This window comes from Geospiza fortis, unplaced genomic scaffold (assembly GCF_000277835.1).
Source record: "Geospiza fortis unplaced genomic scaffold, GeoFor_1.0 scaffold427, whole genome shotgun sequence".
NCBI lineage: Eukaryota > Metazoa > Chordata > Aves > Passeriformes > Thraupidae > Geospiza > Geospiza fortis.
This window is the reverse complement of record NW_005054853.1, coordinates 31,435-32,737: the sequence shown is the minus strand read 5'-3', so window position 1 is coordinate 32,737 and position 1,303 is coordinate 31,435. Positions and strand designations below refer to the sequence as shown.

The 1,303-nt window shown below is 56.6% G+C and overlaps 1 protein-coding gene across 1 annotated transcript in view; it reads left to right on the top strand.

Moving 5' to 3' along the window:
• Positions 1 to 1,303, top strand: part of ZNF687 (zinc finger protein 687) — a 10,321-nt gene that overhangs the window by 6,861 nt on the left and 2,157 nt on the right. The window contains exon 6 of the mRNA XM_031065542.1: positions 501 to 898. Coding sequence (XP_030921402.1) covers positions 501 to 898 — 398 coding nt within the window. The remainder of the gene's footprint in view (positions 1 to 500; positions 899 to 1,303) is intronic.

Sequence of the window (1,303 nt, the reverse complement as noted above, 5' to 3'; positions counted from 1 at the left end):
GGCTCCCGGGGGGCTCCTGGGGCTCCCGAGGGGCTCCTGGGGTTCTGGGAGAGCGGGAAAGCTGGGGCTGGAAAAGGGGCTGGGATGGCCGGGAACTGGAGGGAGGGGGGAGGATTGAGTGGGGTTGGGGATGGGGTTGGGCAGGGAAAAGGGGGAACTCCCAAGGAATTGGGAGTTTAATTCCCAGGGAAGTTGGGGTTTAATTCCCAGAAAAATCAGGGATTAATTCCCAGGGAATCAAGGTTTAATTCCCAAGGAATCACGGTTTAATTCCCAAGGAATTGAGGTTTAATTCCCAAGGAATCAGGGATTAGTTCCCGGGAAAATCAGGGTTTAATTCCCAGGGAAATTGGGGTTTAATTCCCAGGGAATCAGGGATTAGTTCCCGGGAAAATCAGGGTTTAATTCCCAGGGAAATTGGGGTTTAATTCCCAGGGAATCAGGGCTCAATTCCCAGCTGCTCTGCCCAAGATGGGAATTGAAATTCCGGGAATGAGAAGGATTTGGGAAAGGACTCCAGGCTTTGTATCGGTCCCGTTCGGGGTTGGAATTTGGGAATTCCAGCGGCAGAATTCCCGGGAGAACGCAGCTGCTCCGTTGGCAGGTACTGCACGGAGGGGAAGCGAACGTTCAGCAGCCGCCTGATCCTGGAGAAGCACATCCAGGTGCGCCACGGCATCAAAGGCCCCGACCCCGCGCGCAGCCAGGAGGTGGTGACGGCCCCCGGCCCCGCCCAGGTGCGACTGGCGCCCCAGCCCGGCAATTCCAGCCCTTCCTGGGAATTCTGGGGGCTTGGGGCAGGACTGGGGGGGTTATCCTGCAATTCCGGCTGGGAACCCACAAATCCCAGCCCTGAACTTCATCCGGGCGGGGAGGTTTTGGATCCGGGACTGCCCAGGTGGAATTATCTGGGCATTTCTTGGGAATTCCTGGGATTTCCTCAGAATTTGCAGGGATTTCCTGGGAATTTCAGCGTTTCTGGCAGAATCGGAGCCTCCTCATCCCAGAATTCTTTCTGGGAGCTGCCCTAATTCCCAAGGAGTTTCCTGGGGTTTCTCCTGAGGGGAAGAGGGGATTTCCCGAGGGATTTCCCAAGGGGTTTCCCCAGGGATTTCTCCCAAGGGGTTTCCAAAGGGGAGGAAGGGATTTCCCGAGGGGTTTCTCCCAAGGGGAAGAAGGGATTTCCCAGGGATTTCCCAGGGATTTCCCAGGGATTTCCCAGGGATTTCCCGAGGGATTTCCCGAGGGATTTCCCCAGGGATTTCCCGAGGGATTTCCCAGGGATTTCCCCAGGGATTTCCCG